Source organism: Taeniopygia guttata, chromosome 1A (genome assembly GCF_048771995.1).
Source record: "Taeniopygia guttata chromosome 1A, bTaeGut7.mat, whole genome shotgun sequence".
NCBI lineage: Eukaryota > Metazoa > Chordata > Aves > Passeriformes > Estrildidae > Taeniopygia > Taeniopygia guttata.
In genome coordinates, this window is record NC_133025.1 from 43,588,357 (window position 1) to 43,606,699 (window position 18,343).

The 18,343-nt window shown below is 40.2% G+C and overlaps 1 protein-coding gene across 2 annotated transcripts in view; it reads right to left on the minus strand.

The window, feature by feature from the left end:
- TMCC3 (transmembrane and coiled-coil domain family 3) overlaps positions 1–18,343 on the minus strand; it is a 134,002-nt gene that overhangs the window by 32,264 nt on the left and 83,395 nt on the right. Inside the window, exon 1 of one of the 2 annotated variants that reach the window (XM_002187796.7) lies at positions 12,894–13,091. The exons of the other annotated variant lie outside the window; for it this stretch is intronic. Within the exon in view, the coding sequence (XP_002187832.2) occupies positions 12,894–12,971 (78 nt within the window). The 5' untranslated portion in view covers positions 12,972–13,091. Of the gene's footprint in view, positions 1–12,893; positions 13,092–18,343 lie in introns of those variants that run through there. 2 annotated transcript variants of the gene reach the window in all.

The window sequence follows — 18,343 nt, forward strand, 5'->3', positions numbered from 1 at the left end:
ATTGTATTTATCTTAGAAATCTGACCAATCTTTTCCTCCAATGTTTTGTTTGTGGGAAAAAAATATTGCTGAATTATACCATGTGAAATATGTAGAATGCACTTTTTTTTTTTTTTTTTTTTTTCCCTCTGGGACCTACATTTCATACCAGTCCCTGCAGTTTTCCATCTCTGGGGAAATTTGTACAGATATTGTAGTTTTTCAATATCATAATGAAAGGACAAAATTGGCAGAACAGAGGTAAGGGCTATGAAGATTAGGAAGTCACTGTTAATAACTGTTCATCTGTGAGCTACCACATTGATCCTGGCTCAGGACATATCCTCTTTTGGGATTTAACGGCCAGTATGAATTACAATAGTAACATGTTTTAATTATTTTTATTCACAATGTTAGTATTTCAGTGGCTAAATGGATTCTACTCTTGCATGTAACACCATGATTTTAGATAGAAGTCTCATAAATTGAATTGTCTGTGGTGCTGACAGAAGAAAGCTGAGCATAGTGTTAGCCTAAGGAATACTTCTGAGCGTTCACCGTATAAAAAAACCGAGCACATCTGTTGTGAAAATGCCAAGGGGTTTTTGTATTGGAAAATGAGCTGTTGAGTGGACAACACTTTGTACCTTTGTTAACATGACAGTCTCCTAAATCTTATTGCTCTTGCAAATATAATGACAACAGATAGACCTACTACAGGAAGAAAAAAACATTTAGAGAAAGATGCAAGTCTATCACAGAAGCCTCAGAACTGGATCTTGATAATATGTCAATAACAGCAATAAATGGTACAAGACATTACATTCTAAAATCAAAGCTTCCCCAAATTTAGCAAAGAGTAATTATTATAGTAATTAAAGACATTGCTTCATGTGTTGGCTAGTAAAATATAAGGAAAGTTCACTGCTCCTTACATTGGAATTTCAGAAGCTCAGTTCAAATAAAATATTTCCAAGCTTCTCTCCAACCTTAAACCACACTGATAAAATGGTTGAGTATATTATGACATGAGACTGATCAAAATCATACTGGAAGGAGAATTTCTTTCCATTTCCAATTCACTAACCCTACCTTCACTAATGTATTTATCAGTCCATCAGACTGTTAGTCACCAAAACAGTCACATCATAAGCAACATATTTGGCCCTACATAGAAACACACAGACATAAATTTTAAATAAGAATTCAGACACAGCTATTAAAATTTTGTCTCATTAAACTATGAGGAGATCACACCCCTAAGATTAGCAAATTATACTGGATTAAATCAGAGAGAAAAATTTCCTCTTAAAAATAGAAATTAAGGGACTTACTTTTATATCCTGTGCAATGTGCACAGGATATAAATAAAGTGAATTTAACTCTATATGACTGCACAGGTTTTGGCTGGGGTAGAGTTGATTTTCTTCACAACTGGCTGGGATGAAGCTCTGCTTTGGATTTCTGCTGAACTCAGGGTTGATAATATAGAGAGGTTTTTGTTATTGCTGAGCAGTGCTTACACAGAGCCAAGGCCTTTTCTGCTTTTTGTACTGGCAATAAGGCTGGGGTTGCATGAGAAGTTGGAAGGAGACACAGCAAGGACAGCTGTCCCCAGCTGACCACAGGGATATTCCATTCTACATGGCATCATAGTCACTATATAAAGGGGGCAAAGAAGGAGGAAGAGGGGAGACATTCAGAGTGAATTTGTCTTCCCAAGTAACTGGTGGGGCTCTGCTCTCCTGAGGATGGTTGAACACCTGTCTGTCAGCTGGAAGAAGTTAATTAATTCCCTGTTTTGCTTTGCCTTTGTGCAGCTTTTGCATTCCCTATTGAACTGTCCTTATCTCAACCCATGAGTTTTCCAGCTTCTACCCTTCTGATTCTCTCCCCAGTCCCACTGGAGGGGGAGTGAACAAGCGGCTGCCTGGGCCTTGGTGGCTGCCTGGGGTTAAACCATGACAAAGACATTTTAAAGCCATCTTATCAGGGAGTCTATAAAATAATAATTGGCCTTTCTTTTCCCAAAATCAGATATTCTTGCAGTAACAATAAGGTAAATTCAAGAGTCCCCTCCTTCTTTCCGAGTCACAAATAGGTGACTCCATTATATATAGAAAAGCAATGGAAAAGGTAAGGTAGCATCCTGTACTGCCAAATTTCTGAACAGAGACCAATGATTTTTTTGCATAATGGCAAAGCTGGCAAAAAGACAGTGTTGTTTTTTTTAAGTTTTCCTAAAACAATTATGCATAAGTGAAATGAAGAAACAGTAATATTAAGAATGCATTATGTAAGAGGGAGAGCCAGAAAATTCTTTTGCTTTTCTGCCTAACAAAAAGAACTTTAAGTCCCACTCAAGAGTAATTTGGCACAGATGTCTAGATGTTCAGTACATACATCTAGTTCTATAATGCATGAAAAATAGTGAAACTTGCATCTTTTACGCAGTGTTTGCAATATTCCCTGCCACAGCTATTTAGACTAAATTTAGTGTTGCCCAATTTCAGGTATGTAGCTTTAAGTGATGTAGAATGAGTTTCCCTAAAATCAACAGAGATTAAACAGATCACTGTAAGTGCTTTCCCACTCTCGACTACAAAGGGTGTGCAACTGCCTTTAGAGAAAACGCCCAATTTCAAACAGTTACACAAGACTTATAGTCTTTGGGGGGAAGAAGCACCTGTGCAGATAATTTTAAAAGCTGCCTGATGTAGAAAGCAGGAACATGCATTCACTGTATATTTTTAAAAGCCCAAAACCAGTAAGGGGTGGTTTTTCCTTAAGTATCTACTTGGATGGCTAATGATTCTGAAATACGTAACCTTTACAGTATTTATCATCTCTCCTGTGCATGCTGCGAGAAACCAGACTTTTCAGAGAGGTTAAATGACTCCCACCATTACACAAGAACTGAGAGCTGTCACAGTAGCCTGAACCCATGTAAACAGAGCTTTAGGCTATAGTTGTCACCACTGCTCTAGACTTCATTTCAAAATATAGATTTTCTTCAAGGAAATCACTGAACTTCATCCTTCTCTGACATTAAGTGCCACACTGCATAATAGCACAGTACACACAAAGATTATTCTAGCTGACTCTGTCGAGTCCAAACAAAAGTAACTCAAACAAGGCCTGGGCTATTTGCTCCAAAACACAAGTGGATGTATCTTCATTGCAAGAGAAATTCCTCAAAATTAAAGAGCAGTTTGCCCATAGGCTACAGTGTAATATACGTAGTCACTAAAAACTGACAAGTCCCACCTAAAATATGCATGAAAAGTGGCAAGATAGGTCAAAACATCTTTTGAAAGAACAATTTGTAAGCTCCTGCATTCAAAGCCCAGCTTCCCAACTCCCAAAAAATATCATAGCTTCTGACACCAACAAATACAAACCAAAGCTTGACACCAAGTTTTATGAAGGTCACCAAAGATTCCCCTCTATTACTTTCAGATCAAGCTTTGTTAGGTCATAGGTCCTGTCTAATTCACCCTCCTGAACTCAGCTGCAATTCAGGCCCTTCCAGTTACTTGGTGAAAAAAGAAATAGAGTTCCATTTATGCTGCAAGACACAATGATGTATCCAGATGGAAAAGCATTGAAACCATTTTTTTAAATATCAGCAACAGAAGATTTGGTCAATAGGATCTCTCTCTGCACTAAGAGAGGATACCATAGGAGTTAACACTGGAAAGACAAAGGAATAACCTGACAATGGCACACTTCCTTTTATGAGTAACAATAAGCATCGAGCTCTTACAGACAGTAATCTTCCTTGGTGCTTCCCAAGACAAATTACTCATAATCACATCCACACAATTTATGGGAACAAAACATGCAAGAGCCAACAAGGACAGTCTCAGAATTTCGTCATGTAACTATTGGCAACCAGAGATGACACAGTCACTGATCACCAAACTTTTCACTGTCTTCATTATTACCCTCTCCTTAAATCTTCCCTCAGGTCTTGTTTATAAATGCTTTTGCTCTCTCTCTCATCTCCAGCCTTCCCATGCCTCTGGTAGAAGAGCCTGCTAAATCCAAACTACTTGCACAGGACAGGAGGAGCATAACTCTTGTACAGATCAGAGGCCCACATCAGAGCCAGCAACACCTGCCTGTGATGATGCTACACAGCAACACCTGCCTGTGATGATACATCTGTTGTATCACAAGGGCCTCATCACCTATGGCATCAATTCACATGTGAAGAAAGGGTTCCACTGTAGAGACCTGCACAGGAAGCTGATCAGGACAACAACACAGGAGTACGGCAAACTTGCTGCAAACCTTCTGTGGGCCCATTTTAGCAGACCAGAAGCCTGGCAGCTTGAATCAGCCTGCTGACATTTACTATCTAGCTTTAAAAGAGACAATTAAGAATATCCTTTTAACTCTTATTTTAGGAGAAGGCTGTAATTCTTCTTGTCTTCATCAAGGTGAAATTCTGTAATTTGCTCCAAAAAAGTACTGGATATAGGTGACAAGATGTAGTCAGATTTCTTCCTTAAGGTATGGCAGGAGAGGGGAATGAAAAAAAGATAGCCTCTTTCCCTTTTCCTATGGCAGGCATGGGAGAAGAAAGAAATTAGAAACCTGATGAAGAGACACTTTACCGTTTTGATAAAACGTATCAGGGACAACTACAACACAGGATTTTGTTACTCCTGCCAAAAGCTCTAGTAAAACAAATATTCCTAACATAGGAAGAGCCACACAATCCCATATTATGCACATGTATCAGTAGCTGAAGTAATATCAAATACTGAAACATTTTGTTTTCAAGTCATCTGTGTGGACTAAAGAAGGGGGGAAAGAAAATTACACCTGGCCTTTGAAGGGAGCTCTGTTCTGGGCTGCAAATCCATTTTCTTCTCCATTCCTTGCTATTGCCCTGAACACGTCCAAAGCTGCTGAGAGCTGCCCAGTCACATCCACACCTCTGTGCCCCTCAGCCCCAGCACAGGGAGTGAGGGAGCATGGCACTGTGCTGGGGGCAGTACCTGTAAGCACAGCATGACCACAGGGAGGGTGAAGGAGCACCAGGCTGGGTGCCCCTAATGGACTTGTTACAAGACAGCTCTGAGCAGCTTGAGAAAAGCTGTCAGGGTGAAGGTGGCACCCTGCAGTGCTGCAGACTGGAGAAGCAGCTGTGAAGGAGTGAACAATAAAGTCTTCTTTGGTCTTTCTTGTGTAAGAAAGAGCCTCACACTTGACCTAGGCAACTCTTACTAATAAGATCTGTTAATTTAATTCTTCTAATACTAAATGTCTCTTTCAGTGTAGTACTGGTTTGATCCTAATAGGTTCCAAAGCTTCCACCTGTCCTTGCAACCTTCAACCAAAGCTTCTTGTCAATAATGATCCAAAACGCAGTCAATGGCCACTGGAGCCCCACAGCTCCCATTTCATATGAAATAATTATTTTCCTGGGAAGTGAGGGTGAAGCAGTGAATCCTATCAAGTCCTCAGCAAACTTAAAGTACATTAAGCTGTACTGCCCTGAATTAGAAAAATGTCAAGAGTCAGTTGTAATTGGTCTGTCAGTTTGATCTTTGCACATCACTCACCTGTACAGACATGCTGGTATAAAGCAGTACAATTTCTGCATATTTATACCATTTTGCATTCGAACAATGAGCACTAGCTGAATTCTAATTTCTGTATTACAGGTACTGGAATAACTTGGAATAAAGGGAGTGAATGCAGTAAAACCAGAGAAACCTGCTAAATCAACTCACCCTAACAAGGCTTCTCTTATTGTAACAGTAATTCTTGTAGACTAGCTTAAAGCCCACTTAGAAATTTCCTTATATTTAATAATCTCAAGACCCTAAAACTCTGACTCCTCACATTTCCTGTAAGCTGGGTTACTTGCTTTTAAGGTGGCAGTAGGCAATATCAGGTTTGGTTTGTTTATTTAACAATGGAAGTCTTATACTTCCACTAGATCTATTTAATGCTTTTTCTAACCTTATAAATCAACATCTGTTGTATACATTAACTCCAAAGCATTGCCATCTTCCGTATCTTTAAAACACCAACTTTCATCATGATATAAAGGCTTGCTTTAAACAGGAGGAGCAAGTCAATTAAAAAAAAAAATCTTATTTAATGCTTGAGAAGCCAATCATGTTGTAGCCTTTTTGAAAGTCATACTTCTACTAACTTCAACCAAAAAGAAAAAAAAATCACATTACATAGATAAATAGAGTGTTTAATTGCTGCAGTCCTTAAATGCACACATAGTAGATGCTCTTTTTACCACAGTTTTGTGAGAAAACGAAACAGGTTTCCATACATTTTTAGCCAAACCCACTACAAGATCATTTATTTATAAAGCAAGAACCCACCTACACCATTCTGTTTTAAGCTAAAGGAGATTGTAATATCAACTGGAAGCAGCATCTCCCATCCTGTAAAGAACAGTTACTATATAAAGGAGTTTCCATACGTCTATTCTAATTCATCTCAGATTGCTTCCATAGGCCCCTGATGTTAATCAAAAGTTTCCAATTAATTCATCACTACCTGAATCACATATTCATTTTAATTCAATAGCACTGTGTCAGCTCTTTGCATCTCCAGCATAACTTCTTCATCCAGAGCTACTGAAACAAATATTTACAAAGGAAGGCAACTGTTACCTAAACTGTGCACAAATAGGAAAACCCAAGGAAAATATATCTACTATAGTAAAGTTTAACTGAGAATTATCAAGAACTGATGCTTAATACTTCACATCAAAGGTCCATTGAAATACACTGTCTAATACAGAGGTACGTAAGAAAATGTAAGTACCAATGGTTTCCAAAACTTCTGCCCTCTGGAATTTTATCCAGTTGCAACCTCTAAACAGAACAATAATGAAGTGAGCAAGCTCTGAATATTAAGATTTTCTGTAATTTTTTGAAAACAAAAAGCCTAATTCCAGCTTTCTACAGTAACAAATTCTTTAGAGGAGTTCTCTGTTGCTGAGTGTCTGGTAAGGTTCAAGACAATCCAGTATATACGTGGTCCTATATGTGAAGGTTTTAGAACAGCAGGTTATTTTTTTGCTTTGCATATTAATCCTCCCTCTTTCAGACAAAGGGAAGAAGAGAAAACTTTCAGTAGTAAATACTGCAATGCTCTTTTGTAAAGCTTCTCTACCTGGATACACAAGTGGAAAGGGAGAATTATGTTCCACCACTCCCCAGCACTACATAGAAATTAATCTCCCACACAAGTCTTTCCCAAAATCATACTTATTGTGGGGGTGAAGATGAAAGCTGCACACTTGCTAGTGTTCCCAAAAGAAGCAAAATGGGACAATGTGCAGCAGGAATCTTTTTAGTTTGGACAAGATTAGATGTCAAACCCACCAAAACCTTGAAGGCTCAGCCCCTGTGCAGACCCAGATGGTGCCTAGTGAAAGCCTTACCTATGGAAATGATTACAATAGGCAAGGCAGGCATCTGGAGTTCTTGCTATCCCCCAGCATCACTGCTGGCAACCTGACTGAAGAACAATTATACATCCTTCAAAAGGAAAGCAAATCAGAAAGCTGGCAATTTTTCACCAGAGACTTTTTATTATACATATACCTAACATTGAAAAGGCGATTAGAATTTCCCAGTCCTGTAAGCAGTACCATCCACTGCAATGAGGATGGATCAACAGCACAGCAAAGACTCTACAGTCTTCAGAGACAGAATTTTCCAGGTGAAAACCAAAAATTATGAAAGGTCTAAGTATAAAGATTCCAAACTTAAAATCAGTTTAAACCTTAAAAAGAAGATGCATCCTCCATTCTACTGATTGTTTTAAACTGTCTTATTGGGTTAGGGAAAGGATAAAGTGGGTGAGAATACATCCTTTATAGACTAGAAGTCTACCAAAGAGGTTCACCTTGCAGGATCAGGGGAGCAGAGCAATGCCAAACTAAGCTGTACAGAAACAACTTCCCTTTTGTTTCATTTGACCTAACACTGCCCTTTAGCTTTTAGGTGCATTTAATTCCAAAATAAAAAAAAAAAAAAAAAAAAAAAAACACCACCAAAAACAAACCACACCAACAAAAACTCCCCAACAAAACCAATTTCCAACTTCGGAAACTTCCTAACATTCCTTTCTGGCACTAGAGAATAAAAATGTAAGAAGTTTTTTAAACAGTTATAAATTACAAAAGAATCAATAGTTTACTGTTTTAAATTAACAAACCAGGCTTTTCTTCAGTTCTAACAAACTAGCCAGTCTTTTTGGGTTCATATTGTAATTATGGCTTCTCTCTTTTATTTCCAATTCCCCTGGATCATGCAGACTACCTTTTCACAGCTTTCACACATTTCTAATGACACTGTGTATTTAAAACCAAAGTTTGGAGGTCCTAGCAAAATTGTCTCATGAAATTATTTTCATCTTATGTCCAAACCTGAGGGAACTGTGGGGGAAAGTGTGTGTAAGATCCAAGAGCAGAAAATATTGGGAGGTTTAGTTACGGGTTACAAGAGCCCAGAACAGGCATGTCTTCCACAGTGATCTTTGTATTTAAAAGGACACCAGGAGATTAAATCTCCCTGTCTCCTAAAATTGTGGGTGGAGTGGGTTTTTGTTTTGATTGGACTTGGTGGGGTTTTGTTGTTCAATTTGTTTGCTTTGTTTGCTTTGGTGGGGTATTCTGATTGGGGTTTTTATTTGTTTTTAATCCTTTTAGGTTCCTTTATGTAATTTCCTCCAAACCTACTGAAGATTTTAAGAAATAAAGGGAATTCAAGGACAGATGATGAAAGTGATTAGAGGCTTAGAAAGACACACATATGAGAAGGGATTATTAAAGTCTGCCTTGCCTATAGACAAGATCAATGGAAGAGATCATAAGAGAGACACGGAAAATGAGAAGAGATTCCACAGAATGCTTTTTCATCAGTAGAAAGAAAGTGAATTTCTGGGGTTTTTTTTGGGTTTTTGTTTTTTTTTTTTTTTTAGTTCAAGCCTTTTATATGTGTCATCACATAAGAATTAAATAATCCACGAAACCACTGATTCTGCTGCTAGTCTCACTAAGGCTGAAAGAACAAGAAGCTTGAAATTAGCTTCTCTATTCATTAATAAACAAACCACATCTGTTCCAGGTAAGGTTTTTGCATTTGTTTCAAATAAAGGAAGGATTTTTACAATTCTGTTTTCCGCTAATAAAGAGAAAGTTCTGAATCGGCTCCAGTGTGCAAGAAATCAATTGGGCCTTCCTGTGTCTCTCTCTAACCCATCTGGTACTTGCTAAAAGCAAACTGACTTCTACATAGACTTCTGACGGGATGCAGTTAAGGAATTTATGTGTTTTAGTTGTACTGGAAAAGGATTTCTATCCTCCAAAACCATACATAAGAATTTATATTCCTGATGAAATGCAGAGAGTTCTTGTTCAGTAATGGGTAAGACACCAAGAGTGAAGAGCGATGTCTTGATCAACAGATTAAAAAAAAAAATAAAGCTTTAACAGACTCTTATAGAGCCTTGAAAGGCAGTCCTGACACAGTGCCCTTGAAGCAAAAGTCAGCACAGTGAGGCACGGGTTAGCACAGTCAGGCTAGTTTAAGCTTCAGGAATATGAACTATTGCAATTGCATAGACATCTGCATGGATTTACTGATCACCACAATGCTTACTGCAAAATCAAGTCCCTTAAGAAAGCACTACGACACTTTTTTAACTATCCTGCCAGTTATATTCCAGCAAGAGCAGTACTTTGCTCATGGCAACTAAAAATGCAGCTCCTGTTCCCAAATTGTCCTACTTCATATCTTAGGTCCTGATTTTGAATGTTTTTCAAAGATTTGTCTTTGAAGTGTTGCAGGCATCAGGTAGTAGTGGATGTTAAGCACAGTGAAGATGCAGCAACTGGCATTAGCAGAGAAGACCGAAAACATTTTGCATGGCTGCATTGTCCACGGATTTCACCTGCACCATCAGGGTGATCTGCAGTAATCCAGATTATAGCAACCAGGTACTATTGGCAAGGAGAGACAGGCAAAGTCTCCTGGAAGGGCACCCTTCCTAAATCTGGAGATGGATGATTTTCCAGAACTAAGGAAACCACATGGCTATAAAACTATACCCACCACGTAAAAGCAGAACTGCAGGGCATTAATGCTATTACACTTCTACTACTAATAGTGGCTTTATGCCCCACTCAGTACTGCCTTGCATAGCATAGCTGGACTCCCTCATGATTCATCCAAGGAAGAGAACATCCAAGAAGAGAGGGCAGCCTCTCCCTCAATATTTGGCCTTCAGCAGCAGCACTGCTCTCCTAAGTTAAGATGATCCAACTATACTTCAATAAAGTATTTCCTCTTGTTCAGCCACTGGGACTGTCACACAAAATGTGACATATGGAGAATTATTAGCAGAACCTACAATATCTCATACTTCAAATGGTCTCAAAGAAGAAGGTATTGAGCAGACCTGTTGCTATACACTGAAGAAGCTTTTTGGCTGCAGCAAAAATGTTTAAATCCCCTCAGACTCTACATTTACAAACTCCAAAAGGCTATATGTACAGTAAATTGTTCCAGCACTTCTGCAAACTAACGATGCCTTCCTACAGTACACACAACAGCAATTCTGGAATTGTCATTTTACCTGTCCAGTGAAAAGGTGTCACTTTCTCATCAGGAAAATCCTCAGCTGAGCTTGGAAGACACATGCAGGAACGTACAGGCTGGAGAATTCCTTTAAAACCCACCCAGTCCCTAAAAACTGGACTCAGCAGCCTATGTTATACAGACTAGGAGATCCAGCTTCTACTTTAACCTCTCTACATTCCCCAGACTTTACTAAATGGAGCTCACCTTACTTACAACACGTCCTATCCTGCTACCAAATCCAGCTCCAAGGCGTTCTTCACACAGCAAGCCTCCTTAGTCTGCTCAGGCTCTTGAGAACCCCACCACCAGCTCTGTATTGTGTTCATGCACTGCATAATTCTTATCCATCCATGTTTGGGAATGGCAGCTTTAACTTCAGCTGCTCTGATGATTTCTGTTCAGTCTCTAAATAAAAACCAGCATTCTAATTTCTTACTTTTTTCTACATAATACTGCCAGTTCTTGCTGCTCCAGTGCGTGACCATTTCTACCCCTATGACTAAGGCAGTAAGAGGAATGTTGAAGTTATCCAGGCAATTTACTCCGGAAAAATTCCAATTTGTCTGGACTAAGCACAAACAGATTTAATACAAGGTCTTACCATTATTTGGAATATACAACATGCTGCTACCATACCTTGCAATTATTTTACAAGTTCTGTGATATTTGACACGACTTGTAAAGCCCAAACCCTGCAGCATCACAATTACATACAACTCCAAACTTGTATAGAGTTGTATTTCCAGTCCTCATGGTCACAGGAAGGGAAAATAACACTAATTCTGATTTTAAAAAATCCAAAATCAGACAGAAGACCAATGCTTTTATAAAATTGCCTTAAATGTGAGATTTTTTTTTTAAAGTCAATACACAAGTACAATAAACAACACAGCATTAGCCACGATAGTTTATACTTTTAAGCAAATCAACTAGAACACGGAGTAGAGTTTAACCTTTAAATATGCCAAAAATTATGAAGATATGCAACTTTTCCCCATGGCCACACTTAGGTAGGTAGTCATTATTCTTACAGCAAGATCAATGAAGGAGAAGCTAATCAGTTCAATTTTCAATGGGGAAGAACAAAGGAAATGCATAGCACTGTTAACGCCAATATGACTAGCATGTGCGACCACCTTACAGTGTGAAGAACATTGTAGATTCCAGTAGTAATGCTACAATGTATAGGGCTACCTATTTTTAAAATAATTCATTATTCTGAAGCAATCTGAATAACACCATCTCCTTTTCATTACTGTGAATTAACAGGCATGAGGGATGGAGAATACTGCAAACGCACAGTATTGGAAAATAAAACCCCCAAAACCTTTACCCCAGTTACCCCCCAGAAACGATCTTGCCTCACCAATAGTTGATCCTTACACTTCAAACCATAAAGTTCATTTGTTGTCAGACCCATGATCTCAGCACAGAAAAGAAACCAGAATTTCTGCCAATATCCCAAGTCAGCTCGTTTTTCCTTTCCTGCAGTGCATGGGAAGAAAGGGCCACTTTTTACACATCTTTGAGCTGAACGTTTAGGTAAGAATTTTAAACAAAAAAGCAAAGTGCCTTCATCAACAGAACACTTACCATAAAAGCCACTAAATACATGGAAGGATCACAAGTTTTGCCTGTATGTGTTTATGTTTATATATATCATATGAACAAAACATAAAGAAAGACGAACTTGGCAGGAGACTAAGAAAAACTATTCCATAAAGCCATACATCATGGATATATAGTATATTCTTACTTTATCCTAGAACACATATGTGCACTTTTCCTATCAAGTTCTATTCCTGCCACAGCCCTGTTTTAACTTCATAAAAGGAACCATAATAATTGTCTGCTGCCAGATACAATCACCTGGTCCAGAGTTTATTAAACAAACCTTGAGAAACAGAACCAAACCCTAGTATTCACCACTGTGATCGAGACAGAGTCACGGCATTAAATCATCGGCGCTGTTGACTCTGGTGAGTAAGTTCTCTATTACACTTGTATCCCTCTAGTTTCGATTGCGGGGATACCTCGAACATTGGTTTCTATGAAGTAAATATCCTGTTTCATTTCATTTTCCTATACCAAAAAACGTTCAGCGTATGAAGATGAAAGAATCACACAGGAAAAAACCTTCCCTTTAGATCGTCAGCTTAGCAAACGTGGAGACCTCACAAAGTGCTGCAGGTTGGCGGCTGCCTGTCAGAGCTCGGCTCCCAAACCCCCTGGGCAGCCCCAGCGCCGCCGCCCCGGGCCGCCGGCTCTCACCCGCCTTACCCTCGTCTTGCGGCGCCGGTGCCGCTCGGGGTCCGAGTACGTCCTGTCCACGGCGAGCGCCGTGTCGCTGCCCGGCATGTTCGTGCGTGTGGTCGCGCTGCTGCTGCTGCTGCTGCCCCACGCCGGGCGCGGTGCCGCCCAAGCTCCAGCCCCGCGGCCGCGGGACCGGGATCGGAGCCGCCGCCGCGCGGGAGCGCCGGGCACGCCCCGCCCGCACGGCCCCGCCCGCGCCGCAGCTCCCCGGCCCCACACACCCGGACCGGCCCCTCGGCGCGCCGGGTCCCGCCGCTGGGGTGTCCCACTCCTTCGAAAAAGGACGGACGCCTGAGAAGGGATGAAGGTGAGAGAGGGAGAGAGCTTAGCCAGAGGGACTGGGCCAGAAGTCCCTTCGCTTGTTTAATTTTCAAGGCCGTCGTGTGTGAAGGGACAGCAGGAGCTGGGACACGATGGTCTCCCAGAGAAATGGCTGGACAGAGGGATGACAGTTCCTCCTGCTGACCGCCGCTGGTTTGGGTCCAATCCAGGTCTTGGAGGGAGTTAATCACCAAGCAATCTCAACTTCCCTTAAAACAAACCTAAACCCTGTGGCTATAGGAAAACCTCACAAAGTGCAGCATATCCTAAAGGTTCAGAAGTCCAAAGAGGAAAGAAAGGAAGAAACCAGAAGTATTGTGTTGTCAGTTTTGGGCTGACTCACTTGTAAGGTTTTGACTTTGGTAGCCTAAGGTGCCCTGGACATAACTGAGCACTTCTGCTTAAAAGCCCTTGATGCCTAGACATTTTCACAATGAAATGGTATCAGCATTCTGTCAAACCAATGAATAATCAGGGCTTGCATTTTCCAAAGTGGTCAGTGGACCACAGCAACCAATTCAGCCCCATTTTCTGCACATTACTTATGTGAGATAAATCCTGCAATATCCTGGCACGGGGGAACTTCAAACCATACTTCTGAATGCTCCAGGAAAACTTGTTTTCCAGGCATGCATATGCCAATGCACTTAAATTCCTAAGAGTTGAGTGGAGTTTCTGACTGATCTGCGCATTTATCTTCACACTTTCTGTGCTGAGGAATGCATTTAAGTGACACTTAACACATTTTAACCCACTGAAAACTGCAACTAAAATACTGTTTTATAATCAGTAAGTAGTAGAGGAAATGTATTTCTTTTCCTTTCTGAAATAAACAGACTTGTTGAGTTACGACCTCTAATTATTACACAAGTAAATCTGGAATTCCGTCAGGCCAACTCCCTTGCAGGACTAGCAGGACTTCACCTTTTAGGTACAGCTGTGCTCATGCACAGGTCACACTGCTTTTTTTCTCTAGCTGGAGACAGCAACAGTCCCAAGGCATGTGGGTATATAAATATACTTAAACATCAACATAGTTAACTACCCTAGGATGACCTTGCAGCTTTAAAAAATACTTCCTTGTCGCCATTTGTTTTTTTAATTGGAATCATATGTTCTAATATAGTAGTACTGTCAGAGATTAATTATCTGACATGAGGACCTCAATGGTGTTTTCAAGTAATGAGGTCTTTATAAATTAGAGGCCTGGAATTCTAAAATAAAATGAAATACAAGACCCCACCTTCTTGGCAGCTGTTTCTTCTTCAATTCTAACATCAGTTTCAACAAAGTTATCCCAAAGCAAACAATGAGTGGGTTTACTAAAGGAAGCTCCATTTTCCTAATGCAGTATTCAAAGTACCAAACTAACACTAATACTGCACATGGATGGTGACTTGCCACCCTTCCTATAGTTCTTATGAAGCTGAATGAGTTAGCTGAAGTTAAAAGGCTGCTGGGAAAAAAACAGAAATAGAAACTTTTTTCAGTCCTTCAGCTCAGACATGAACATTAATTCATGTGCCAGAGGGTGAGGAACTCTGAGGTAAAGGTGAGTAAAAAGTTAAATATGCAAATTCTGTGGGGCTTGGGGTTTTCACTGAAGTAATAATTGCACATTTCCAAACAAGAATGTGTGGTTTTCAGAATCTAGGATGAAACACCCTTATTTCCTCAGGAACTTTAAGGGTTTTTTAAAAGACTTTTTAATGACTTGCCAGATGTAGTTGATCAAAGCATAGAAAGGGTAAGCAGTTGGAATAGGGACACATGAAACACTGCAACTGCTTGATGTTTTAGTAATAGGCTTATAGTAAATAAGTAAATAGTAAAAGGCTTATAGTAAATCATACTTTATTCAAAAGTTTAAGAGTTTTATTTACATATCAGCCTTATTTAAATAGTTCCAGCAGACTAGCCACAAAATGGCGAAACTTCTCTTCAAGATAAGAGACAGGAATATGCAATATATATTTAGAGGTAGTATCAACACACATACTACTACATTTACAAAGAAAGCTCTGTCCTGATGTAGCCTCTAAGAAGAGAGCATAATATAGCTGGTCTCATGAGACTCCAGTGTTGCATTAGTCACACCTTCCAACCAAGCATTTGGATCTGTTGACTGGGCACTGCTCTCAGTGGTGCAGACCAGAAACAAGGCTCCTGCGCTAGCAGCGACAGCCCCAGCACTGGGCAGTTCCTGGAGGAGCTGTGACCACAGGACAGCAGCCCAGTCAATTAGGAACAACTGCTGCACACAGCAGCAAGTCATAGTGGGGGAGAAACGGCCGCTTAGGTGGAGGCATCTGTCTCACAGGTCAGGAGAGTCTTTCCACACAAGCTGAATTAGGAACCATTGTAATTCTGACAGTAATTTTTAATAAAACTTTAGATGTGCAAGTGCCACATCTAAATAAATGGTTCTTTTCATATGTTGGACTTAAATCATCTGTGTCTTCAGAATTTATGTCAAACTGGTGCAACGCAATTCTCTGACCAAAGGCTGCTTTTTTCCCCCTTTATCTTTCCTTCTCACACATGGGCCACTAGGTCCTTCCTGAGCTGGAGCAAGAGTATGTTCTTTTCCTATAGTACATTTCCAGAATGCATTTCATTTGGCTTGGCTGAACAAAGACCACCTACCCTCCTCCTGAACACACAGCTGGTTTGTACAGCTCTCCATTCTCACTCCAAAACAGAGACGTGATGCCCTGAATGTGGCAGAATACTGCACAGCACAGTACTAATGAGAGCTTCACCGGGTACTTCTCTCACTCTTATTTTCAAAAGCCCACAGAGTTTAAATAAATGTTCTTCCCACACACTGCACCTGCTCTCTTCTAAACCTTAACTCCACTAGAGTAAATTCTTCCAGACAGCAGCAGGAGCATGAGGCTGGACTCCCAGCGATTTAGATAGAAATGGTAGACCACAGATTCATTCTCTTATCCTTTATTCTTCTCAGAAAGTATTTTAAACATTACTTTCTATGGCTTAAATTAATGATAAAATGATAAATCATTCTGGCCATCCATTCTGCCAGTTTTAAAGTTCAAATACCTCAAAATCTCTCACTGAGTGCCCAGCTGTCAGTGCCCATTCTTTTCCAGTGCTTTCCCTCACTTCAGCATGCTGGCATGATCCACAATGCTTAACTCTTGGCATTTACATTATTTTGCCTACCTTATTAAAGTGGCATTTTAAAGAGTGATGCCTAGAAGGTCTAGTAAAAACTTATGATCACTGCACACCAGTATTCACTACTATATTTGGTTTTCAGAGGGACAGACATCAATATTTCAGTTGCCTGTATTGCCATGATTTAGGAAAACCAAATCTCTGGAGGTGCAGCAAAGGCACTGTCCAAAGGAGGTCTGTCAGCTGGAGCCTGAGCTTTCTCAAGATGACTCCTGTCTCACTCTTCTCTTCAGAGACTGCATCTTTGTCATCCATTTTTTGCCCCATGACTATGTGTAATGCTTGCACAGCAGACACAGCACTCCCATCTACAAGCCATAAATTTTCCATACTGACTTATGCATAGGCCATGGAGGGAGTAGAAGTGCCAGTATGCATTTGGGATTGCCAAACCCAAACAACAAAACCCAGCTCCCACACAATACAATCACCTAGATGGTGTCAGGTACACACACTGGGAAGTAACAAAAAACAAACAAACAAAACAAACAAACAAAAACAAAATCCCAAACAAACCTTTATAGAGGTGGAAAACATGGAAACTCTTTCATTTGGAGGCTGGCTGGCTTAAGGTTTGGCCTCATTCTCTTTCCAGTTTTATCATGAATCTGGGTCTTGGCAATTTACTTTAATTCATTGGACTTCTACTACCCTATCTGCAAAAGGAGAAGCATGGCACATCTTTCTCACGTGGAGAACCTTGAACTCCTCCAGAATTAAAAGTGCTATTATTGAATGTTGTGTTCTGATGTTTGTGGGGAGTAATTAAATATCTGATGTCAAAGGTATGCTGGCAAAGGTACAAACAGGAAGAAGACAAAGGTCCCTTTCCCCACAATGGTAACATCTGTACTCTAAACAGGATACTGGGGCTTCTTTTAAGAGACTTTTTAACTTGTCCTCCAAGTCTTTTTCCAAAAGCTTTCATCAACCAGCCTCCAGGGAAAGGGTCTATGTAAAAAGAGACTGTTAGTCATTTCCAAGTCTGAGGTCAAGTGGGATAGTGCTGAGTGGCATTGGTCTTGCAGCTAGCCCTGAGTGCACTGTCAAAGTTCCCAGTTCCTCTGCCAAAGCATGAGCCTTCCACACCCACAGCAAAGGAGATACTCTGCTTGTTTGTACCCACCATAAACTGCCATGGGATCACACTAAGACTTGCAGATTGCATTGCCAAGCTGTGACAAGCATTCGGAAGATGTTGATAAACTTTCAGATATCAAACTAAAATTTTAAATTAACTCCTCTCCTCCTATCCTCTCATGATTAAGAAATGTTTTATGTGCTTTCACAACAGAATAGCTCTGGACACTTTGTGAGTATGCATTTTCTACACAGTAGAAAATTGCAAAGTTTTTCATATATTAGTGTGATGCACTTATAGGGAATGAAGTATAGAGAAGCAAGTGAAAAATTCCAGTTCAGGGTAACAAAAGTTCTCCTTTTTCCTTTCCCTTGCATACTATTGTGTGTCCCTTGCTGTGTGATGAGAGGCAATTTCAAGGCCTTTCCTCATTCTCATACAACCTAGGAAAATTCAGCTACATAATTTCTCACTGCTGCTGCTGAGTGACAGTGATAGTGCAAACAGTACCTACTGGATGGTGGCAGTATTTTGCATTTCAAATGCTGTGAATAAGAGCCACCTTTGTAGCAGACTGAAATGCCAACTGTTCTGTATACCCAAGAACTCGCTTGGAGCCCAGCTATTTACATTAAAGATAGTCCATGTTGCAGAGACAAGTAGAGAATTCTCCCTCTAGCAACATGAATGGCTCCTACTCACCAGCTTACAAATTTTCTTCTGCCTCATAGTATGTGATTTGTGTCTGCCTGAGAATGAATGTATGCAGCCTTGTAATTCCAAATCAGCCACTTTGACACTGTCACAAGGCATG